Source organism: Chiloscyllium punctatum, chromosome 14, assembly GCF_047496795.1.
Source record: "Chiloscyllium punctatum isolate Juve2018m chromosome 14, sChiPun1.3, whole genome shotgun sequence".
NCBI lineage: Eukaryota > Metazoa > Chordata > Chondrichthyes > Orectolobiformes > Hemiscylliidae > Chiloscyllium > Chiloscyllium punctatum.
This window is the reverse complement of record NC_092752.1, coordinates 41,058,594-41,083,378: the sequence shown is the minus strand read 5'-3', so window position 1 is coordinate 41,083,378 and position 24,785 is coordinate 41,058,594. Positions and strand designations below refer to the sequence as shown.

Below are 24,785 nucleotides of genomic sequence, written 5' to 3'. Positions count from 1 at the left end.
CTTCCAGAATGCAGAAATGGATAAACCAGGAAACTACAGGTTAGTCAGTCTAACCTTGGTGGGGAAACTATTGGGAACAATTCTGACAGACAGAATTAACTTATTTTGGAGGGGCAATGATAAATCAAGAATAGTCAGCATTGTTTTATTAAAGGGAGCTCAAGTCTGAACCAGCTTTATTGAATTTTTCAAAGCGATGACCAGGTATATTGATGAGAGTAATGTTTTTGATGTAGTCTACTTTGACTTCAGCAAGGCTTTTAATAAGATCCCACGTGGGATACCGATGGCAAAGGTAAGAGCCCATGAGATCCAAGGAAATTGACAAATTGAATTCAAAATTGGCTGAGTGGCTGGATTCAGAGGGGTGGAGGGGTGATTATTTTTGACTGGAAGTCTGTGTTTAGTGGTGTCCCACAAGGGTCAGTCTTGGGGCCCTTGTTTGTGGTTCATATAGATGATTTAGATTTGAATGTAGGAAGGTTGATCAGTAATGTTTCAACTGATACAAAAGTTGGTGGAGTAGTAAATAGTGAGGAAGAAAAGGAGAAAGGCAGGCTGGTCAGATGGGCTAATTAGTAGCAAATGGAATTCAATCCAGATAAGTGTGAGATGATGCATATTGGAAGGACAAACAAGGCAAGAGAGTGCATGATAGGACCCTGGGAAACTCCGAGAATCACAGGGATCTTTGTGCTTACATCCACCTAGCCCCCTAAGGTTTCAAAACAGATGGATAAAGGGGTTAAGAGGGCATATGGTAGATTTGTCTTTATTAGTTTAGGCATAGTTGACGAGCATGGAGGTTCTCCTGGAACTATATTAAATATTGGTTAATCCATAGTTAGTGCAGTCCTGGAATTCACATTTTAGGAAGGCTATGGTAGTACTGCAGCGGATGCAGAGGAGATTTATCGGAATGTTGCCTGAATTGGAGAGTTTCAGTTTTGAAAAGAGATTGGATAGACTGTACTGGCTGTTGCTTTGGAGCAAAGAAGATTGAGAGGGGACATGATTGACCTGTATAAAATGATGAGAGGCATTGATAGGTAGATAGGAAGAAACCTTTCCCCTTGATGCATGGATTAATTTACAGGGGGGCATAGATTTAAGATAAGGAGCAGAAAGTTTGGAGGAAATGTGAGTTTTCACTCAGAGTGACAGGAATTTGGAACTCACTGTCTATAAGGGTGGTAGAGGCAAAAACACTCATACCACTTTAGAAATATTTAGTTGTAGATTTGCGAGGCATACAAGGCTATAGGCCAAGTGCTGCAAAATGCGGTTATAATAGTTAGGTGGCTGTTTGTAAGTGGCATGGACATAATGGGCTAAACCACCATTCTTTATGCTGTAGATATCTGACTCAAATTGGTTTTTACAAGTATCTTAAGGACAAATGGGTAACTAGGGAGAGAATAGGGCCCCTCAAAGATCAGTAAGGCGGCCTTTGTGTGGAGCCACAGAAAATGGGGGACATACTAAATGAATATTTTGCATCAGTATTTAGTGTGGAAAAGGTATGGAAGATACAGATGTAGGGGAATAGATGGTGACATCTTGCAAAATGTCCAGATTACAGAGGAGGAAGTGCTGGATGTCTTGAAACGATTAAAGGTGGATAAATCCCCAGGACCTAAGGGGCAACATTTTCAAGCAGAAGGTGGTATGTGTATGGAATGAGCTGCCAGAGGATGTGGTGGAGGCTGGTACAATTGCAACATTTAAAAGGCATTTGGATGGGTATATGAATAGGAAGGGTTTGGAGGGATATGGGCCGGGTGCTGGCAGGTGGGACTAGATTGGGTTGGGATATCTTGTCGGCATGGACAGGTTGGACCAAAGGGTCTGTTTCCATGCTGTACATCTCTATGACTCTACGACTCTATAACTTTAAGCACATTCCCAAACTTTGTGACATCTAAGGGCTGTGCAACACATACATCATTGGCTTTTACTTTACTAAATACCTTGTGTGCTGTACCATATTGAATACCTTTTGGAAATCCAAATATATTTCATCTACTGGTTCTTCTTTCTCAATACTACTTGTTATCTCCTCAAAGAAGTCTAATAAACTTGTCAGGTCTGATTTCCCTTTCATGAAGCAATACTGACTCTCGTTGATTATCTGATGGATTTCTAAATGTTTTACTATCACAAACTTTAAAATAGATTCAAACATTTTCCCAGTCACAGATGTTAAGCTAACTCTGATTTATAGATACATTTTTTTTGTCTCCCTCCCTTTTGGAATAAGGGTGTAACATTGGCAGTTTCCAATCTTCTAGAAGTTTTTTCCAGAATTTAAGATAGTTGCAGTCAAATCATAGGATGCGAGCAATCAGATCCAGGTATTATTGGTCTTTAGCCCCATTTGTTTCCGTAATACTGTTTCTCTGATGATTATTATATTTACTTCCCCCTCCAGCTTTAGCCCCTTGATTGTTTTAGTATTTTTGAAGTGCTGTTGGCACCCTCTTGGTCAAGGTATAATTGACATAGTCTCAGAGCACTATAGGGCTGCTCTTTCACTAGAAAGACAACAAGACAACTGGTGGTGAGGTTAACCTGAGGGTCACCATGGGTCAGTCGAGGGGCTAGGTTGAACAAGCAAAACGTTCATGGTAGTCTAGCCAGTGCAGGAATTGAACCTACACTGTTGGCATCATAAAGCAGCTACTTTGTCACCTGGACTGACTGAAATACAACTGTGAAAACTCTGCAGGTGCTGTGGTCATATTTACCAACTGCCTTGTATTGGCAGCACACACTTAGATACAATAAAAAGGAAATGGCCAAGTGATTGGTTGATGTTTCAGATATGATCTGCACTCTTCCATTTACAATAGTTTGTTAATTAACTGTACCATTTTAGTTACCACATTAGTACTCGCTAGTTTCCAAGATTTCCCCATTCCAGCCCTAACTTCAGCCATAGCACCTTTACTAATGCATCTGAAAGTCTACAGTCCTTCTACACTACTCGTGTCCCATTCCCCCCTTAAGGCGTCTAGCAGGGTCTGCTGCTGGAAATTAATGACTCCTTCAGGACTTAATTTTCTACGAGCAGTAATCCTATTGAGAATTATTTTCCTACTTAATTCGGCCCTACGTATGCAAATAAGACCATGAGAGAAAATTATGTAGCTTAACAGTGGGTTCACGTGGGAGGACAGTATTTCTGAACTGCCACTCGTGCCAGTTGAAGGGAAATCTAGCTTGCCTTTGAAGCCTTCTTAAGTGTATGGAATTAAGGCTATGCACGAAGATTGTAAGACACTCTGGGTACCAAAGACAACTTCATTAGCATGTGGCATGCATGATGGTAGAATTGTTTGAAAGAGATTGTGAAAGAACAAATCATACGTGAAAAATCTCTAGTGGTGGCATGCAAGTTGGAATCAGCAAAATATATGAACACCCATTAAGACAAAATCCTCTGAGTGATTTATGCTGCTTTTGCACCTTCAAAAATATTTTTTTGTGCAAAGTGCTAGGCTTTTCAGCCAAGTTCATATACAAGCTTCTACGTCTGTTTATTACCTTATGATTACCTCTTTAAAGCATATGTAAGCAGTTATCCTGCGTGAAAATTTTTTTGTTCAGTCTGCGCACTTCAACAACATATTTTGGGATAATTGATGAAGAAAAGCACTCTGCTTGACTCTCACCTCACTCTTAGAAAGCTTCACTATATGCCTTATTAATATATGCTTCTACAGAATAATGAATAGTCAAGAAGGAATTCTGGTGGGGCTCAGCTTCTTACAGAAAGTGAGGACCTCTGAATCTTCAGGAGGAGAATGTAAACGTTAGACATTAACTCCTAGTTTTGGAGCAATGTAACTCTGGATGACCAGAGGGACGCGTTATTAACACTGAGTGTACTGGAACAGCAATGCTGCAAAATATTTAATATCATCAGCAAGAGTGGCAAGGTAACTTATTAAAAAAACATCCTTTTCTTCTGAGCCTACCTTGGCTACTAACCAACTCTTCACTGTCTTAAAACAATGCTTGTCCAATTAATCCTTAATTCAGTGTACTTTAATTAATACAGGACATGATTTGATACCCTGCATTTGTGCTACTTTACTCCCCTCAAAACAATAAATGGAAATATACCAAATAAGATCAAACAGACTATTGGATCCTTTGAGCTCTGCCAATCAATAAGGTCATAGCTGATTTGTTTGTGTTTTGAATTTCACTTTTCTATCTACCCACAATAATCTTTAGGTCTTGTTAGGCAAGAACATCATATATTTTGAAAAAGGATCACTGGACTCGAAACACTATCTCTACTTTGCCTCCACAGATGTTGCCTGACCTGCAGAGTTTCTCCAGCAATTTATATTTTTTGGTTCAGATTTCCAATATCTGCAGTTCTTTTGTTTCATTCAAAAATCTATCTATATCTGCCCACTTCCACCACCGTTGAGCCAGAGTTCCTAAGTTGCACAAATGTCTGAGTGAAAAGATAGTCCCCACACCTGTCCAAAACAGGTAAGCCCCAATTTGTAAACAAACCCCAATTCAGGACTCCCCCATAAAGAAAACAGCCTGTCCATGTCCACATTTCAGGATCTTATACCAGGTTACCCCTCCTTCTTCTGAACTCCAGTGGAAACAAGCCTCGCCTAGCCAACCTGTTCTACAGGACAACCTGTTCAGTCCACATATCAATCTATTATACCTATGGTGAATTGCCTTCAACAAATTTACGTTCCTCTTTGAGTATGACCAAATTTACACACACTATTCAGTTTTACTTTCTTGTATAGCTGAAGTATATTATATGAACAACCCAAATAACTCATACTCCATTTTAATAGCCTCAAAACCTATCTATTACTTCTGCTCTCCCACCACTCAACACATACTCCTTAACTTCTAGTCTCAGCTTCAATTATTTGCTCGATAAATTGTCACATAATGCCTGGCATAAGTCAACCAGCACAAGGGTAACTTAATCTTTACCACATTCCTTCATGGAGGAGAAAGTGAGGACTGCAGATGCTGGAGATCAGAGCTTAAAAATGTGTTGCTGGAAAAGCGCAGCAGGTCAGGCAGCATCAAAGGAGAAGGAAAATCGACGTTTCGGGCATAAGCCCTTCTTCAGGAATGAGGAGGGTGTGCCACGCAGGCTAAGATAAAAGGTAGGGAGGAGGGACTTGGGGGAGGGGTGTTGGGAATGCGATTGGTGGAAGGAGGGTAAGGTGAGGGTGATAGGCTGGAGAGGGGGTGGGGGCGGAGCGGTCGGGAAGAAGATTGCAGGTCAAGAAGACGGTGCTGAGTCTGAGGGCTGGGACTGAGAAAAGGTGGGGGGATCATCCTTCGTCATTTCCGACACCTCCAAATGGACCCCACCACCAAGTATATATTTCCCTCCCCACCCCTATCAGCGTTCCGGAAAGACCACTCCCTCCGCGACTCCCTTGTCAGATCCACACCCCCCACCATCCCAACCTCCACTCTTGGCACCTTCCCCTGCAACCACAAAAAATGCAAAACTTGCGCCCACACCTCCCCCCTCATCTCCCTCCAAGGCCCCAAGGGATCCTTCAATATCCATGAGAAATTCATCTGCACCTCCACACACATCATTTACTGCATCCGCTGCACCCGATGTGGCCTCCTATACATTGGGGAGAAAGGCCACCTACTTGCGGAACGTTTCAGAGAACACCTCTGGGACACCCGCACCAACCAACCCAACCGTCCCGTGGCTGAATACTTTAACTCCCCTCCCACTCCACCAAGGACATGCAGGTCCTTGGCCTCCTCCATCATCAGACCATGGCAACATGACGCCTGGAGGAAGAGCGACTCATCTTCTGCCTAGGAACCCTCCAGCCACAGGGGATGAATGCGGATTTCTCCAGCTTCCTCATTTCCCCTCCCCCCACCTTTTCTCAGTCCCAGCCCTCAGACTCAGCACCGCCTTCTTGACCTGCAATCTTCTTCCCAACCTCTCCGCCTCCACCCCCTCTCCTGCCTATCACCCTCACCGTAACCTCCTTCCCCCAATCGCATTCCCAATGCCCCTCCCCCAAGTCCCTCCTCCCTACCTTTTATCTTAGCCTGCTTGGCACACCCTCCTCATTCCTGAAGAAGGGCTTATGCCCGAAACGTCGATTCTCATTCTCCTTTGATGCTGCCTGACCTGCTGCGCTTTTCCAGCAACACATTTTTAAATCCACATTCCTTCATGTAGAGGACCATGGAGCAATTTGGACATTGATTCAACACAGAAATAGAAATTTGTAAGATCTGTGATACCTTGCCATTGACAAGGTTAGTGGCTGAACATTTGCAATATCACCCTGACATCCCTGTAAAGACCATTCAAGCATAACCTGTTTCACCATTTTCTTTAATCTCAGAGGTAACATTCTTTTGTTCTTAACTTCTACTTACCTCTCCTGTAGATTCACAGCAATGCTAGACCAATTTAAGTGCGTATATGAAGTAAAATATTGCAGAGGTATACGAAAAGTGGTGGGATTAATTGAGTAGTTATTGATTTGTTTGTAAACGTTTCATCACCATTTTAGGTGACATCATCAGCGCACCTCCAGTGAAGCATTGGTATTCTGTCCCACTTAGTATTTACATATCTGGGTCTGCCGGGTTTGTGGTGTCATTTCCGGTTTTGTTGCTGGTTTTATTTCTTTGTGTATGGTATATGGGGTCGAACTCTAAATGTTTGTTAATGGCATTCGGGTTGAGTGCCAGGCTTCCAGGAATTCCCATGCATTAGCTTGTCTTAGGATGGATATATTGTCCCAATCATATTGGTGTCCTTCATTGTCCGTGTATATGGAAAAAACATGATAGCTGATCATGTCTCTTGGCTGCTTTTGGCAGCCTTTATATATATTTTATATATAATGTTGGTCCTGTTGATTGTGGGTATGGGATCCTTTATACTTGTTAGTAGCTGTCTTAGTGTGATACTTGGTTTGTGGACAGTAGGGTTAGAGTAGCCTGTTGATCATTTCTGATATGTCCTCAATGTATGGCAGTGTGGCCAGTGTGTCTGGACGTGTTGTGTCTTCACGTTGTGGTCTGTCGTGTAGGTTTTGGCGACTACATTGTGTTTGAAGACATTGTGTGGGCTTTCTTCTGCTTTGTACCGCTCTGGGGCAGTGCAGTGTTTTATGGCTTGTTTGAACAATGTTCTGTGCATTACTGTTTGGGTGTTAGGATGGTTGCTGTTGTCCATTAAGGACATATCAGAAATGACCATCAGACTACTCTGATCCCTGGGTATCATGATAGCCCACAAACCAACTACCACTTTACGACTGCTACGAACAAGGAGGGGGAAATGAGGACTGCAGGTGCTGGAGATCAGAGGCAAAGAGTGTGGCGCTAGAAAAGCATAGTCAGTCGGACAGCATCCGAGGAGCAGGAGAGTCGACATTTCGAGCAGAAGCTCTTCATCAGGAATTTAATCAGGATTTTAATTTACATGTTGATTGGCCAAACTAGGCCGGTCAAGGCAGCCACAAGGAGGAGTTCGTTGAGTGTATCCGTAATAATTTTCTTGAACAGTATGTAATGATCTTGATCAGATGGGCCAATGGGCTGAGGAGTGGCAGATGGAGTTTAATTTAGATAAATGTGAGGTGCTGTATTTTGGGAAAGTAAATCTTTGCAGGTCATTTACACTTAATGGTAAGGTCCTAGGGCAGTCCACAAGGTGTTGCACAAAATAAAGGTGCTTGCTGTTATGAGCAATGTATTAGCATGGATAGAGGATTGGTTAACTAACAGGAAGCAAAGAGTGGGAATAAATGAGTCCTTTTCTGACGGCGACTCGTGGTGTGCCTCAGACGTCAGTGTTAGGACCGCAATTATTTACAATTTACATAGATGATTTTGGAGTTGGGGACTACATGTAGTGTATCAAAGTTTTCAGACAACAACAAGATGAGTGGTAAAGCAAAGTATACAGAGGAAAATTTGTCGAGGGATATAGATAGTTTAAGCGAATGGACAAAGGTCTGGCAGATGGAGTACAATGTTGATAAATATGACGTAATCCATTTTAGTAGGAATAACATTTAGGACTATTATTTGAATGGTAAAAATTTACAGCATGATTCTTTGCAGAGGGATCTGGGTGTCGCAGAAGGTTGGTTTGCTGGTGCAACAGGTGATTAAGAATTTTGGCCTTCCTTGCAAGAGGGATTGAGTTTAAAATCAGGAAGGTTATGTTGCAGCTGTATAGGATGCTGGTGAGGCCACACCTGGCGTACTGCATGCAGTTTTGGTCTCCTTCCTTGAGAAAAGATGTTCTAGCACTAGAGGGGGTGCAGAGGAGGTTTACTGTGTTGATGCTGGAGTTCAAATGGTTGTCTTATGAGGAGAGATTGAGTAAACTGGGATTATAGTCATTGGAATGTAGAAAAGGGGGGGATCTTAGAGAAACATGTAAAATTATGCAGGGAATAGATAGGATGTTTCCACTGACAGGTGAAACTAGAACAAGAGGGCATAGCCTCCAAATTAGGGGAGCAGATTTAGGACTGAGTTGAGGAGGAAGTTCTTAACCAGAGGGTTGTGAATCTGTGAAATTCCCTGCCCAGAGAAGTAGTTGAGGCTTCCTTATCGAATGTTTTTAAAGCTAAGATAGATAATTTTTTGAACAGTAATAGAATTAAGAGTTAAGGTTAGAGGGTGGATAAGTGGAGCTGAGGCCACAAAAAGATCAGCCATGATCTTATTGAATGGTGCAGCAGGCTCAAAGGGCAAGATGGCCTACTCCTGCTCCTGGTTCTTGTGTTCTTATGTTCTTTCTCTTCTCAGATACTGCCAGACCTGCTGGGTTTCTCCAGCAATTTCTGTTTTTATTTCAGTTTTCCACATCCGTAGTCTATTGTTTTATGTTATGGAAGAGTGAAAGAGTTTACACATTTTTAATTTTTTAGCTTGGTCAGTAATGCCTATAATATATGAATAATAAGTTAAACATATTGTCGCCTCTGGTGGCACTTAAACAGAATTGTAATGTAGGGATAAAATGGTATAGAGGGACATCCGGTGGAAGGAAAGAGTATGGATTTTTGTGCAATTCTAGTTTTAAAATAGACATTTTTCCGAGGGTTGCAGCCAAACATTAAAAGGTGCACTGATTTGGTACTGATATATTCCCGTGAATGATGATCAGTGTCGTGGTCCCTACTTTGACTGCTGCAATTTTTATCTTAATCTGTGAGGTTCAGGAGAGCTATCTAAAGTAGGTATACTGAATTGGAGGATGGCCTATTTCAGCGACTTGAGAATGGATTTGGCCAAAGTAAATTGGAATCACAGATTGACAACTAAAATGTAACAAAGCAATGGGCTGCCATTCAGGAGCTTGGATATAACTGACACACTCATCCACAAGACAAAGGAGTAGGGCGACTAGATTCGGACCTCCTCAGATATCAGAAGAGTTTTTGGAAAATAGTTCAAGGCTCACAGCAATAATATATCCCAGTGAGAAAGAGGGATCCGAGGCAAGGGATAAGCCAACCATGGTCAATCAGAGAACTTAAGGATAGCATCAAATTGAAAGAAAAGACATGCAATGTGATAAAGATTCGTGGTAAAACAGAGAATTGGAAAAGTTTTTAAAACAAACGAAAGATGATCAAAAGACATAAAGAGAGAAAAAATAAACTTTGAGGGTAAACCTGCAAGTAATATCAAGATAGTTAGCAAGATCTTCTTTAAATATATAAAAAAGGAATTTTGGAGAAGATTTGTAACTCACGTTGTGGATCAGGTTGTACATTTGCTCCCTGAGCTGGTAGATTTGTTCTCAGATGTTTTGTCGCCATGCTAGGTAGCATAATCAGTGAACTTCCAATGAAATGCTGGTGTTCTATCCTGCTTGTTATTTATCTGTCTTGGTCTGTTGTGGTGGATGATATCACTTCCAGTTCTTTTTCTGAGAGATTGGTAAATGGGGTCCAAATTGAAATGTTTATTAATGGAGTTCCAGTTTGAATGCCAGGCCTCTAGGAATTCCCTTACGTGTCTTTGTTTAGCCTGTCTCAGGATGGATGTATTGTCCCAGTTGAACTAGTGTCCCTCTTTGTCTGTGTGTATGGATACTGGTGATAGTTGGTCATGTCTTTTGGTGGCTTGTTGGTGCTCATGTATCCTGGTGACTAGTTTCCTGCCCATCTGTCCAATTTAATGTTTGTTGTAGTCCTAGCAAAGGAAATGTAATGCAAACTGAACCACCTAGTAGACTTACGCCACTCCATCCACTCCACTAAGAGTTCCTTAACATCGTCAAAAACAGCAAGATAGAGGATGACGAGGTCATGGTTTCCTTCAACATGACAGCCCTATCCATATCAATAGGGCAAAGATACACTGGCCTCACTGGTAGACAAACTAAGGATACAAACACCAGACAGCATCAACTCCATCAGCAAGGACAGCATCCTCAAACTAGTAGGGCTTTGCCTCACAACCCACTTCACCTTCAAGATATACAAACAAATCAATGGGATCATCTATGGCAGAAGCAGTTATGCAGAGGTTAGAATGAACAGTCCTTCCTACGATCCAGCCCAAGCTTTGGGTCTGCTGTGTGGATGACACGTTAGAAGAAACAACCTTACCGGTATAAATTTCACAGAGGAAGACACCAACAGACTCCCATTCCTAGATGTCACAGTAGAATGAAAAGCCAATGCAGAGCTGCAGACCAGCGTGAACACCAACAAGCCACAGGCACTGACCAGATACTCAATTACAGGAGCAATCATCCCAACACTCACAAACGGAGCTGCATCAGAACATTATTTAAATGAGCCACAACACTCTGTAGCAGCCAAGAACTACAAGAAGCCAAGGAAAAACGCTTATACGACATTTTCAGGAACAACGGGTACCCAATAAGCGCAGTCTGCCAATTCCTACACAACAGACCTAAATAAGAAGACACAAAACGCCCAGAGACTCTAGCTGTCCTACTATACATTAAAGACACCTTGGAGATTGCAACCATACAACTCCGGCCCCTAAGCATCATGGTAGTCCACAAACCTACCACCACACTGAAACAGCTCCTGATGTACCAACAACCAGCAGAATGACTATCATATACAAAATACCCTGCAAGGACTGCAACAAACATTACATTGGACAGATGGGCAGGAAACTAGCCACCAGGATACATGAACACTAAAAGATATGACCAACTATCACCAGTATCCATATACACAGACAAAGAGGGACACCAATTCAACTGGGACAATATATCCATCCTGGGACAGACTAAACAAAGACACGCATGGGAATTCCTAGAGGCCTGGCTTTCAAACTGGAACTCCATTAACAAACATATCGATTTGGACACCATTTAACAACCTTTCAGAAAAAGAACCAGAAGTGATATAACCCACCACAACAGATCAAGCTACATAAATAGCAAACAGGACAGAACACTAATGCTTCACCGGAGGCTCACTGATCATATTACCTAGCGTGGCAACCAAATGTCTGAGAACAAATCTACCGGCTCAGTGAGCAAACTTACAACCTGATGTAAAAGAGAAGATGGAAATCAAAATGAACATCGAACGCTGAGAGAATGATGATGAGGTCACACCTGGTGTACTGCTTGCAGTTTTGGTCTCCATACTTGAGAATGGATGTACTGGCAGTGGAGGGGATGCAGAGGAGATTCACTTGGTCGATTCGAGTTGAGAGGGTTGACTTAGGAGGAGAGACTGAATAGACTGGGATTATATTCAGGGTCGAGAGTGTGATGCTGGAAAAGCACAGCAGGTCAGGCAGCATCTGAGGAGCAGGACAATCGATGATTCGGGCAAAAGTCCTCCATCAGGAATGAGGCTATGAGCCGATGGGGTGGTAAGAGAAATGGGAGGGGGTGGGGCTGGGTGGAAGGTAGCTGGGAGTGTAATAGGTAGATGGAGGTGGGGGTGAAGGTGATAGGTCAGAGATGAAGGTGGAGCAGGTAAGTGGGAAGGAAGATGGACAGGTAGGACAGGTCATGAGGGTAGTGCCGAGTTGGAAGGTTGGAACTGGGATCAAGTGGGGGGAGGGGAAATGATGAAACTGGTGAAATCTATATTAATACCGTATGGTTGGAGGGTCCTGAGGCCTATGATCTCATTGAAATGGTGTAGCAGATACAAAGGACTGAATTACCTACTTCTTCTATGTCTCATGTGGAAACATGAATATAGATGTCAAGTTGAGAAAAACAAGAACTCAACTGAATATAGTAAGTTAAGAAGAGAAGTGAAAGAGATAATAATAGACTGGAAATTACACAAAATGGAATACAAAAGTCTTCCCTAAGCCTATAACCTATTTAAAAAAATAAACCAATTGCTGAAAAACAAGTGGATCTGTATAAGGAGACAAAGGACATGGCTGAGGTACTAAATATATACTTTGCATTTGTCATTATGAAGAACAAATTATAGCCAAATTCATAGTGGAAGTAATTGAGATATTGGACAGGCTAAGATTTATAAAATGGAGTTACTAGTTATTAGTTCGCCGAACCTAATGTTGATAAATCGCCAAGACTTGATCAAACAAACATCAGAAGATGCTGAGGGAAGGAAGGGTAAAATAGTTCGAGACATGAATGATAATGTTCCAATATTCCTTTGATATAGAAGGAATGCAAGGGGATTGGAAAATTTTCTGCAACTCAGTTGATAAAATGTGAATCTGGAAAAACACAGCAGCATCAGAGGAGAAGGAAAGTCAACATTTTGGGTCAGGACCCTTCATCAGGTCTGGGGAGGAGGAAGGAAGCTCAGAAATACATAAGGAGGGGGTGGGGCTTGGGGAAAGGTAGGTGGCATGGTGATGGATGGATGCAGGTAGAGGGGTTATTGTAATTGGTTAGTGAGAAGGATGGAGCAGATAGCTGAGCAGGAAGATGGACAGGTATGTCAGGTCAAAGCGGCGAGGAGGAGAGGAAGGTCTGGACATGGGATGAGTGGGATGGGGAGATTTTGAAGCTGGTGATCTCTGTGTTGAGCTGTTCCAGAAACAGAATATGAGGTGTATTTCTCCAGTGTATGTGTGGCTTCATTTTAACAATGGAGGAGGCCCCGGATGGACATGTCACCAAGGGAGTGGGAGGAGGAGTTTAAACATCTGGCAACTGGGAGGTGGTGTTGATTGGAGCGGACAGTGTGCAGATGCTCCGTGAACCAATCCCCAAGTCTGTGATGTAGAGGAGACCACATCGGGAGCAACAGATGCAATAGACCAGGTTAGAAGAAGTGTAGGTGAATCTCTGCTGGATTTGGAATGATTATTGGGGCCTTGAACGGAGATGAGAGGGGAGGTATGGGGGCAGGTGTTGCACTTGTGGTTGCAGTGAAAAAAGTGTCGGGTGTGGGGGAGAGATTGGTGGGGAGTATGGAACTGATGAGGGAGTCGCTGAGTGCAAAGTTCCTACAGGAAGCAGAAAGGGATTGGGAAGGAAATATCTTTCTGGTGATGGGGTCTGATTGCAGGTGGCTGAAATGGTGGAGGATGGTTTGTTGGATTAGGAGATTGGTGGGGTGGTATGTGAGGACCAGGGCAAATGTATCCTTCTTGTTGGAGGGAGGGGTTTGAGGGCGGGGAGGCAGAAATGGAAAAGATATGGTTAAGGACATTATTAATCATGGGAGAGAGGAAATTACAGTCCTGAAATAGGAGGATATCTGGGATGTCTTGGAGTGGAATCCCTCGTGCTGGGAGCAACTGGGATCATATGAGTGAGAGAAGGTTTAGTTGAGGTAGCTGTGGGAGTTAGTTGGTTTGAAATGGATATCGATTCTAAGTTAGTTACCGGAGATATAGACCGAGAGGTCCAGGAAAGGGAGGGAAGTGCCAGAGATGGTCCAGGTGAATATGAGGTCAGGATGGAAGGTGTGGGTGAAGTTGACGAACTGTTTGAGCTCCTCGTGGGAACACGAGGCAGTGCCAAAACAGTCATCAATGTAGCAGAGGTGGAGCTGGGGAATAGTGCCAGTGGGTGGCTGCAGAAAAGGGACTATTCCATGTACCCTATTAAGAGGCAGGCGTAGATCAGACCTGTAGGGTGACCATAGCCACGCCTTTGGTTTATAGGACTTGGGAGGAATCAAAAGAAAAATTGTTGAGGGTGAATTCCAATTCCACCAGTGAATGGGAGTGTCAGTGAGGGGGCTTGTGGGAGAGGAAGAAATGAAGGGCTTATAGGCCCTCCTCATTGTGGGATACAGGTTAGAGAGACTGAATATCCATAATGAAGATGAGGTGTTGAGGGCCAAGGAATTGAACGTCTTGGAGAAGGTGGAGAGCATGGGTTGTGTCCCGAAAGTAAGTAGGGAGTTTCTGGACCAAAGGGGAGAGGACAGAGTTAAGATAAGGGGAGAAGAGTTCAGTGGGGCAGGAGCAGCCAGAGACAATGAGTCGACCGGTACAGTGAGGTTAATGGATTTTGGGTAGGAGATGGAAATGTGCAATGTGGAGTTGGGGAACTATCAGGTTGAAGGCTGTGGACGGGAGCTGTCCTGAGGTGAAGAGGTCGGTGATGGTCTGGAAGGTAATGGTTTGGTGATCAGAGGTGGGGTCATGATTCGGGGACAGTACAAGGAGGTGTCAGAGAGATGGCGCCTAACCTCAGTGATGTAGATTAGAGTGTTGCTGGAAAAGCACAGCAGGTAAGGCAGCATCCGAGGAATAGGAAAATCTACGTTTCGGGCAAAAGCCCTTCACCAGGAATAGAGGAGTCAATGAGGATTGAGTACTTGATTTCTCTTTTAATAAGATTGTTGACATGGTCCCTGTGTTAGACTAATCAATAAATTAGGGATCCATTGGGAAGTAGCATGTTGGATCTAAGATTAGCTGAATGAAGATATCAAAGGGTAATGATTGACAGGTCATTGTGACTTGTAAACCGAATAATACCAATGGGCTGATCAGGTCAGGCAGAAAAACAGCAACAAATGAAATTCAGTCCAGAGAAGTGTGAGGTATTTAGAGAAAACAAACAAGGCAAGAGACATTAAATAGTCTGATTCTGATTAGTGTTGAGAAACAGGACCCCGTGACATTATATTTCCTAGATAACTGAAGGTGGCAAGGTTGAAGAGATAAAATGGCCAAGAAGATATAATGATTATTTTCCTTTCTTGGCAAAGGCCTGAAGAATGTAAGTAGGGAGATTATGCTAAAAATATATAAAACACTAGTTGGTCTGCAGCTAGTGTGTTGCGTATAGTGCTAGTTACTGTTTTAGGAGAAGGAATGACCACTCTAGAGAGGGTGCAGAGGAGATTTCAAATGCTCTTGTCAGGAATTGAGAAGTGAAGAAAGATTGAATAGTGTACATGATTTATTTGCAGCAGAGGAAGACCAAAACTGCACAACGTACTCAAGGTGTGGCCTCACAATGCCCTGTATAACTGCAGCAAGATGTCCTTACTCCAATACTCAAATCCTCTCGCAGTGAACGAGAGCACGCCATTAGCTTTCCTCACTGCCTGACGCACCTGCATGCCAACCTTCAGCACCAACGAGGTCAATAACCAGGGGCAAAGGTTTAAAGTTATTGGGGAAGGGTTAGAAAAGGGTGGGGAGAAATCTTTCTGTCCGGGGGGTGGTGGGAATCTGGAATAAGCTGCCTAAAAGGATGGCAGAGGCAAAAGCCCTCATCATTTTAAAAAAACTTGCATATGCAATTGAGGCTGTAAACCAAGACCTGGAAAATGGAGTTAGGCTGGATGGCGCTTTTTAGACCAGGCCTGACAGAGTCAAATGGTCTCCTTTTGTACCATAACATTTTCAAATTTTCTAGTTCAGGTATAAGTAGTTTGACTGCTATATAAAAAATGCAGAGGTTTGGCCAAAAAAAAGAGCAAATGCAAAAGGATCAGTAGCAGCAAGAGGAGATGGAATAAAATATACTGCTGTAGGAGGAGAATGAAGCTGAAGTCTGTTAAGTTCTGGAGCTTCAGGTTGTGCTGCGTTTAGAAGGCAATAACAGAAAGAAGTTTGAAAAGGCTTGTGTAGTACCAACCCAGCAGGTTTTGATTGCAGAACTTCCCCAGATACCTTTTTCATCACTTAAGACATGTACGAGTCGTTCAGAAACCTAACGCGACCCCTACTCCACGGCCTGAAATGCATCGTATTCATCCTCATGACATTACCATAGAAACTGTAATATAGTTTCAAGTTTCTGCCATTTTGGTTGTTGTAAATGTTCTAGTTATTGAGGTCAAGAACATCTTAATTTTAAGAGTTACAGGCTACCGTTAAATCACATTAGGCAAGCATGATTCAGCAAGATACATGCAGAAACTTCAATTCATATTGGCAAGTTACTTTATAGAGAATCATAGAATCCCTACAGTGTGGAAGCAGGCCATTTGACCCATTAAGCACATATGGCCCCTCCAAAGAGCTTCCCACCCAGACCCCCCTATTCCTGTAACCCCATGGCTAATCCACCCAGCCTGCACATCCCTGGACACTATAGGCAATTTAGCATGGCCAATCCACCTAACCAGTACATCTTCAAACTGTGGGAGAAAACTACACAGATACAGGGAGAATGTGCAAACTCTACACAGTTACCCAAGGCTGGAATCAAACCCAGGTCTCTGACACTGTGAAGCAGCAGTGCTAACCACTGAGCCACCGTGCTACCCTACTTGTTTTAATCAAATGAATAGGAGCAGGAAAATTACCTCTGTCACTCATTCATATGACTAACTGATCAAATATGGACCAGAATTAATTTTCCTGCTCTTATATATCTTAAGACTTTGTTCAATTGCATCAAGCATATGTATTCTGTCTTCCTTGTGCCTGGTGTATCTCAATGTTCCAATTCCTCACCTATTTTTGAACATCCATGAATAGGTATTTCTGTGCTAATCAGTGCAGTCAAGGGAGTGAGTGATCACCATGCATCCAGCAGCAGATCTGGCTTTTAAAGATGTATATTGACCATTTTTAAATGAAGAAAGATTGAGACAAAGGCACAGAGCAGCCTGCTCAAAGCCATTAAACAGCTTGTGAAGCCCTGGGTTTTGGAAGAATAGAAGCAGCCCGAATGGTGAGGTCAAGCTCCCACAGAACAAGGATTTTTAGTTTTAGTTCTCTGCAGTTGCTGGGGTATTGAAGATGTGGAAGCTCTTATTCCTCTTTCTCTCTCACAGCTAAAAGTTGGGGTTCTCTTCTGCTGCCAGACTTGCATGTGCGACAATCTATTTTACTGAATTTGCCTTTGCCAAAGGTGTGTTTACGGGCTGTTGCTATATTGGAAAAGTTAATTAGTGATAGTTAATATAGCTGTTACTTTGTTAAGTTTTAAAGTAGGGTTACAGTTCAGCCAATTTTTTTTTTGTTTTTACACTATAGTTAAAATACAGACAAAATAAGTGTGTTTTGCTTAAAGTTGATAATTTTATCAGTTGAATTGCATCAGGAAGGTAAAGCCTTACACGTACCTTTAAAATAAGTAGAAATTAGGGTCTAGACTATCTTCTTAATATATTTTGGTTGGGTCCATAACACACAGGACTGCAATGTGATGATCTTAGGAAAACGTTCCAAGTGTCTTCACTTGCGCACTCTGGAGAAAAGAACAGTATTTTAAACTTTTATTTGCTTGTTCTGTATTTATCAGCTATTTGTGGATCTCTTGTAGGCAGAGTGATAACTGCCAAAGTTGCTTGATAAACATTCAGTAAGAAATTACATAATTTTGACACATCCATTACAGGCTCACCAACTCCCATAACTCCACATCCAGTCAACACAAATTACTGCAATTGGTTCATCTTTATGTGCTACTAACTGTTAAAATGTTGATGTCTAACAGTTGTACTAATACATTTTGTGTTGTTTCTTGGTTGTAAGAAGAATGCTTAATTTCAATTCACAGTTGCTATGTCCAGATTCTGCAGTGACGATCAGTGATTGACAGATGATCATAATGGTAGTTGTGAAGCAGCAAGACTCTCAGACACCAATGCTAACATGCATTGTAGGATCTAAATCACAAGTGACTTTGCTTTAGAACAAATGATGTGGTGGCCATGTGATATCCAATGGGCAAAGTTTGCCTATTGTGTCAAGGTACCCTCATGATTCAGTTAATCTGAAACTGCTAAGAAAAGAAGACTTACCTTTATATTGTATCCTCCATGCAAATAGCCACATGGTAATGATAATCTGATTTTATGATGTTAATTGAGGAATAAATATTGGCTAGCACACAAGGGCTAATTCCCCTTCTGCTCTTTAAAATTGAACCATAGTTCTGTTAGCATGCAGTTTATGCAAAGGAATCTCGATTATCCAAAGGGCACAGGCTGGGAGTATTTCATTAGGTTAATTGAATGCCGGATAACATAGTTAGCCAAGCCTCAGGACCTTGCGATCTTGCTTGGATAATCTGATATTCGATTAATCGAATGCCAGCTAATCGACGTTCCTCTGTAGTTGGAATTGCCACATTCTCTCACTGGTTCACGAATAGAATATGCTAATTTATTGGTATACAGGTTTACAGGTATCTGGAGTAGCACTTGAATGCACAATATCAATGCAACTGTAAGGAGCAATCTTCAGCTGCAAGTACAGAGTGGATGATCCATCTCAGCTTCAGTGGTCCCCAATATGACAAATGTCAGTGTTTAGCCAATTTTATTCATTCCACGTGATCCAAGAAACAGTTGGAGGCACTGGATACTGCAAAGGCTATGGACCCTGACAATGTTGAGGGGAGACAATGATCTAGTGGCATTATTACTGGACTGTTAATCCAGAGACCCTAGATAATGTTCTGGGAACTGGGGTTCAAATACTGCCTTCGCAGATGGTGGAATTTGAATTCAATTTTTTTTTGAAAATTCTGGAATTAAGAGTCTAATGATAACTGTCAATTCATTGTTGATTGTCAGAAAAACCCACCTGTTGAACTTGGGTTATTCAACATGCTTTAACATTGTAACGGCCTGTCCAGTAAAATGTCTTATGAGCATTTTTGTTCTGATCTTATTAATTCAATTTTTTTGACAGTGTTATATCTGTATGGTAAAATAATTAGTTTCTCCCTTAACATTTCTTTTCACATACAGGTGAGAAACAAATTGAAGTAGAAATGATGCTCAATGATGATGGTTTGACTGAGAATAGCACTTTGGGAGTACTTGCAACTATTCATGAAACTTCAAATCTGCCTTCCTCTGACAGCTGGCAATCTACTATAATAATTTACAACAGTGATGACAATCGGACATCATCAGATATCACCTTTGTGACTGTGAACCTAACTAATTTTCCCACTCAAGAAGGTAAATATATTTGATGGCATGTTAGCTGTGCTAGGTCTGTGAAGCCAAATGTTGTAAAATGGCATTTTTATTTCAAATTCTGTGGCAGGAGAAAACTCTTCAAGTTGGATGAACTATACAGAGTTAACCTAATTGGCAGGTTATCTCGTGTTTTGGGCAAGAATTTAAACTATTTTATGAAGTGATTCGCCACTAGGAAATAGCATTTAAAAGTCAAAATAAGATCTAAGTTAGTATTAGAATATACATCAATCATGATGGGGTTGGACAGAATAGATGGAGATAAACTGTTGCCATTGCTGGAAAGGTCAAAAACCTCTGGATGGTGATTTAAAATGAATGGCTAAAGAAATAAATATGAGAAAAAATGATTTTGTACAATGTGTCTAGGATCTGGAATGCATTGCCTGAGACTGTGTTGGAAGCAGATTTGATTATTGCTTTCATACAGAGAATTGATAATTAGTTGGATTAAAAAAAGAGTGTTTGGAAGGAGATGAGTTGACTTGCTTTTGCAGAAAGCCAGCACAGACACAATGGACCTACGGTCTTTCTGTCCTGTTCTGTAACTATTCTGGTATTCCTCAGTGTACAGGTCCACTGAGAGCATGGTTAATGATGGGATTTGGCCAGAAATTGTGGGCGGCACGGTGGCACAGTGGTTAGCACTGCTGCCTCACAGCGCCAGAGACCCGGGTTCAATTCCCGCCTCAGGCGACTAACTGTGTGGAGTTTGCACGTCCTCCCCGTGTCTGCGTGGGTTTCGTCCGGGTGCTCCGGTTTCCTCCCACAGTCCAAAAATGTGCAGGTCAGGTGAATTGGCCATGCGAAATTGCCCGTAGTGTTTGGTTAGGGGTATGGGTGGGTTGCGCTTCGGCGGGGCGGTGTGGACTTGTTGGGCCGAAGGGCCTGTTTCCACACTGTAAGTAATCTAATCTATAAAAAAAAATTGGGATATACAAAGCTAAAAGTCTGGTATCATGACCAAAGTTCTGAATTTTACAAGTGGCAGGAGTTGTGAAGGACGGATTTGTGAATGATATGGTGGGACTCCAATTAATTTGGTTGAATCAGAAATTAATTTGAAGTTGTTGCATTTAGAATCTTATTAACATACACAAATCACTGGGCTTCAAAGCCCACCTGGTTAAAAGAAATGCAGAAAAGGCAAGTGTATATTTTTGCCTGTGTTAGCCAGCCACTCTGAGAAGGGAAATAATATGGTGGAAAAGAGGATAGGTAACAAAAAATATTGACAGATTTTGACAGAAGCGATCTAAATGTGACAGCATAAAAAGAGGGGGCATGTCTTGGTAACAAGCACTAACAGAGAAGGGAATGTGTGAAGGTGATTACCAAGAAGAGCTATATGTCTCAGTCCAGGAAAAGAAAATGGAACATGTAGTGCAAGGTCAGAGCTTAACTTCCATGGACCAGATCCACCCAGTCTTCATAGCTTCCACCTCAGAAAGAGGAATACCAGAAAGGAAAGAGGGTCCAGGCACCACCGGGGCACAAGAGCAACAAGTGAGCCAACATCCAAATAGGCATACTTGAGAAGAGCTCAGAGAGTCATGCCAGCATGCCTGAACAAAGAAAGACCAGTCCCAGGAGAGAGTCTGCCCATTACATACAGATCAATGAGTTTCCCATGTCCAAACATCAACAACTCTAGGGAAGTGGTCACCAAATTATTATCTTTGTTTCAGAACAAGCTGAGAATCATAGGGGTTGGTAGAAACCCAATACCAGGGTTTGTGAATGCTGATCATTTGAGAGTTGAAGACAAGGGATCAATTTTGCAGACACAATGTTCATGTTTCACAAAGCATTTACCCAATCTGCATTTTGTCTAACGCAGTGTACTGAGTTAGAAGCAGCAAATATAGTAGTCTAGATTGAGCAAAGTGCAGGTAAATCACTGCTTCACCTGGAAGATGTGTCTGGAGCCTTGTATTTTGAGGAAGGAAGAAGTAAATGGGCTGGTGTTTCACTTTGTGCGATTGCATAGGAAGGTGCCATAGGGTTGTGGGTAGGTGTTGAGAATGGAGGAGGAGTAGACCAGTATGTCCTGGAGGGAATGGTGCCTGCAGAACCCTGACAAGGAAGGGGAGGAGAATGAGAGTCTGGTGGTGGCATTCTGCTGGAGGTGGCAGAAATGGCAGTTTATGATCCTTTGGATGTGAATGGTGGTGGGGTGGAAACTAAGGACCAGGGACCTTATCAGTGTTTTCAGAGGGAAGAGAAGGGGTGAGGGCAGAAGTGCAGGAAATGGGTTGGACATGGCTGAGGGTCCTATCTACCATGGTGTTGGAGAATCCTTGGTTTAGCATAAATGTGGATTTCTGGGGGCCCTAACAGGAGGTAATATCATCAGTATAGATGCAAAGGAGAGGGAGAAGCTGGGAGAGTGGAATGGAGTCTTTACCGGAAAGAGACGTATGAGGATTGTTCAGGAAATTGTGGGATTAGGTGGGTTTGTAGTGGACATATGATTCAGGATATTTAACAGGATAATGTTCTTGTAGAAAAGATAATAAGCAAAGTTCTCATCTATCGTTTAAAAATATGTAATTTTTGGTGATTTTAGTTTACGCTGAAGTCCTTTACTGCTGGAGAATGGCACTTTTATCTAAGTTGGACATAGGGTGAAAATAGGGCTACAGCACTGTAGTTTGAGTTCCTGAACCTATGCTCCTTTCACAGTTATAGAGTCGTAGAGCTCGACAGAACTGAAAAAGGCCCTTCAGCCCATCAAGTATGCACCAGTCAGAAACAATCACCTAACTATTCTACTTCTATTTTCCAGCAATTGGCCCATAGCCTTGTATTTCTTGACATCACAAATGTATATCTAAATATTTTTAAAATGTTATCAAGGACTCTAGCTCTGTCACCCTCACAGGCGGTAATTCCAGATTCCCACCATTCTCTAAGGGGAAATAAAAGTCCTCACATCTCCTCCAAACCTCCTGTCCCTTAACTGGTTGTTGATCCCTCCACCATGGGGAAACATTTTTTCCTGTCTAGCCTCTTAACTGTATAATATCAATCATGTCCTCCCCAGTATCATCTACTCCAAAGCAAACAACCCCAGTCTGCCCAATCTCTTTTCATAACTAAAACTCTTCAGCCTATGCAATATCCTGGTAAACCTCCTCTCTACTGTCTCCTCTGAAAATGTGGATTCCAGTACTGCACACCATACTCTAGCTGTGGCCTAACCCACATTTTATTCAGATTCAGCATAACCTCCCTACTCTTAAACTTTATGCCTCAGCTAATAAACGTAAGTAGCGCATATGCCTTCTTAATCACATTATCAACCTTTCTGGCCACTTAAAGGGATAGATGTATGCGCATACCAAGGTCCCTCTGACCCTTGGTGCTTCCCAGGGTCCTGCTGTTCATTATGTATTCCCTTGCCTTGTTTGGCCTGCCCAGTTGCATCACCTCACATTTATCTGGATTTAATTCCATTTGCTACTGATCATACCATCTGACCAGCCCATCTGTATCATCCTGGAATCTAAGATGGATGGCATGGTGGCTCAGTGGTTAGCACTGCTGCCAGGGACCCAGGTTCGATTCCCGCCCGTCTGTGTGGAGTTTGCACATTCTCCCTGTGTCTGCTTGGGTTTCCTCTGGGTGCTCCGGTTTCCTCTCACAATCCAAAGATGTGCAGGCCAGGTGAATTGACCATGCTAAATTGCCCATAGTGTTAGGTGCATTAGTCAGGGGTAAATATAGAGTGGGGGAATGGGTCTGGGTGGGTTACTGTTCAGAGGGTCAGTGTGGACTTGGGCCGATGGACCTGTTTCCATACTGTAGGGACTCTAAGCTAGGATAGTTTGTACTGAGAATGCAGGATCAAGACCAGGAAGGAGTTTACCCACAAGTACCAACACCAAACACAAAGACTCCAAGATTAGGAAAATTATATTCAATTTTAAGAGTTAAGGGGTTTCTAACAGAACCACATAAATGTGCCTTAAACCCATTGTCAGCTAGAATTCCCATGGGGATGTGTTCACATTCTGTATTAAAATTCTGGTATACTATCAATAAATTTGTATTATTAGCTCACACTCGCAGAACTTAATTGTGTATAATCCAAGCTTTTTCATGTAGGTTACTAATAGTCAACAGAGAGGAAACATTCATGTCATTAATTGATTGAATTAAAACCCATCAATATTTAATCGACAAATCTAAAGATTTTAAAAAAACTTGCTAATGTACTTCATTCCTTACAGTTCTTTCAAGGATAATTTCAAATGTAACATTGTATAACTAAAATCAATTGCTGTTCTATTTAACCTTTCCGCAGAACTTGTGTATGTCATTTACCATCTGGACAACAATAACACAAATCCTTACTTGCAATGGAAGAATCTTGGAAGGCCTGATTTTCCAACAGTGGAACAGTTTCATCTTCTCAGACAAATGGAGGTTTTACTTCAATTTTAGCATACAATTATAACAGTGATACGTTAGCACAATCTATGAAATATTATTTAATATTTGTTTTTATATATTTGGTGTACTCTGATTAAAAAAATGTTTCTATATATCCAAGGGCTACATTTACATATAGGATTTTATTGGTAGATCATGAGGAATTTGTGCATTTTTAAAGTTCAAAAGAACATTCTGGGTTTAGTTGGCCTTTTTTGTTTTCCAAGAATTTTCTGCAATTCCAGCAGAGTAACTAAAAATGCCAACTGGTTCCTGAAAAACAAGTGCAGAACCTCAATGCAGCCTTTCAAGGTCAAAAACACAAAGAAATACTGAGAGATGTGCACTGCTCAAGCACGAGAGTTCCCACCTCTTCCATAACCTCAGAGCCATGGTATGTCAAGTGACAAAAGATATGCAACCCTCTTGAAGGATTGAAATGGGATTACTAAGAGGAGTCAGTCCTGTAAATGGCTGCTGTACATTACAAGAAATGTGGACCTTTATCATTAATTGATCAGGACTTCCAATACAAAGGCAAAATACACCAGATGGTGGAAAATACTGTAAACTTGATGAAAATCTGTTCTGATGAACATTCAGCAGTGCTTGTTTATTAAAGTTCTATATGACCTAATGTCAACAGACAATAGGTGCAGGAGTAGGCCATTCAGCCCTTCGAGCCTGCACCGCCATTCAATATGATCATGGCTGATCATTCCCAATCAGTATCCTCTTCCTGCCTTATCTCCATAACCCTTGATTCCACTATCTTTGAGAGCTCTATCCAACTCTTTCTTAAATGAATCCAGAGACTGGGCCTCCACTGCCCTCTGGGGCAGAGCATTACACACAGCCACCACTCTCTGGGTGAAGAAGTTTCTCCTCATCTCTGTCCTAAATGGTCTACCCCGTATTTTTAAGCTGTGTCCTCTGGATCGGCACTCACCCATCAGCGGAAATATGTTTCCTGCTGCC

The 24,785-nt window shown here is 42.1% G+C and overlaps 1 protein-coding gene across 4 annotated transcripts in view; it reads left to right on the top strand.

Annotated features, from left to right (window-relative positions):
* The window catches only part of idua (alpha-L-iduronidase), a 261,756-nt gene that overhangs the window by 212,770 nt on the left and 24,201 nt on the right, over window positions 1-24,785 (top strand). For all 4 annotated transcript variants that reach the window (XM_072584238.1, XM_072584237.1, XM_072584240.1 and 1 more), the window contains 2 exons: window positions 19,134-19,349; window positions 23,680-23,801. In XM_072584238.1, the coding sequence (XP_072440339.1) occupies window positions 19,134-19,349; window positions 23,680-23,801 (338 nt within the window). The remainder of the gene's footprint in view (window positions 1-19,133; window positions 19,350-23,679; window positions 23,802-24,785) is intronic.